Source organism: Alligator sinensis, unplaced genomic scaffold (assembly GCF_000455745.1).
Source record: "Alligator sinensis unplaced genomic scaffold, ASM45574v1 scaffold291_1, whole genome shotgun sequence".
NCBI classification, from domain to species: Eukaryota; Metazoa; Chordata; order Crocodylia; family Alligatoridae; genus Alligator; species Alligator sinensis.
Genome location: NW_005842391.1, coordinates 1275894 through 1276204, shown reverse-complemented (window position 1 = coordinate 1276204; position 311 = coordinate 1275894). Strand labels below are relative to the sequence as shown.

The window sequence follows — 311 nt, the reverse complement described above, 5'->3', positions numbered from 1 at the left end:
CCCGGCCCCGCTCCCGCGCCGCGCCGGGGCCTCGGCGCCAACCCCGCCCAGCTCCGCCTCCCGCGGCGCTCACCGATGGTGGAGATGAAGGTGGTGTTGAAGGCGTCCTCGCTGAAGCGGAAGAGCAGACAGGTCTTGCCCACGCCCGAGTCCCCGATCAGCAGCAGCTTGAAAAGATAGTCGTAAGTCTTCGCCATCTTCCTCGGCCTCCGCCTCCGCCTCCGCCTCGCCGGGCACCAACAGGGAGGGGGTGGAGGGAGCTGGCGTCACCGCTTCGCCCCGCCCACAACGACGACGCGACCAATGGCCGC

General features: G+C 70.4%; 1 protein-coding gene across 1 annotated transcript in view; it reads right to left on the bottom strand.

The window, feature by feature from the left end:
• The window catches only part of RAB8B (RAB8B, member RAS oncogene family), a 38761-nt gene extending 38450 nt beyond the window's left edge, over positions 1-311 (bottom strand). Inside the window, exon 1 of the mRNA XM_006029666.2 lies at positions 74-311. Within this exon, the coding sequence (XP_006029728.1) occupies positions 74-197 (124 nt within the window). The 5' untranslated portion in view covers positions 198-311. The remainder of the gene's footprint in view (positions 1-73) is intronic.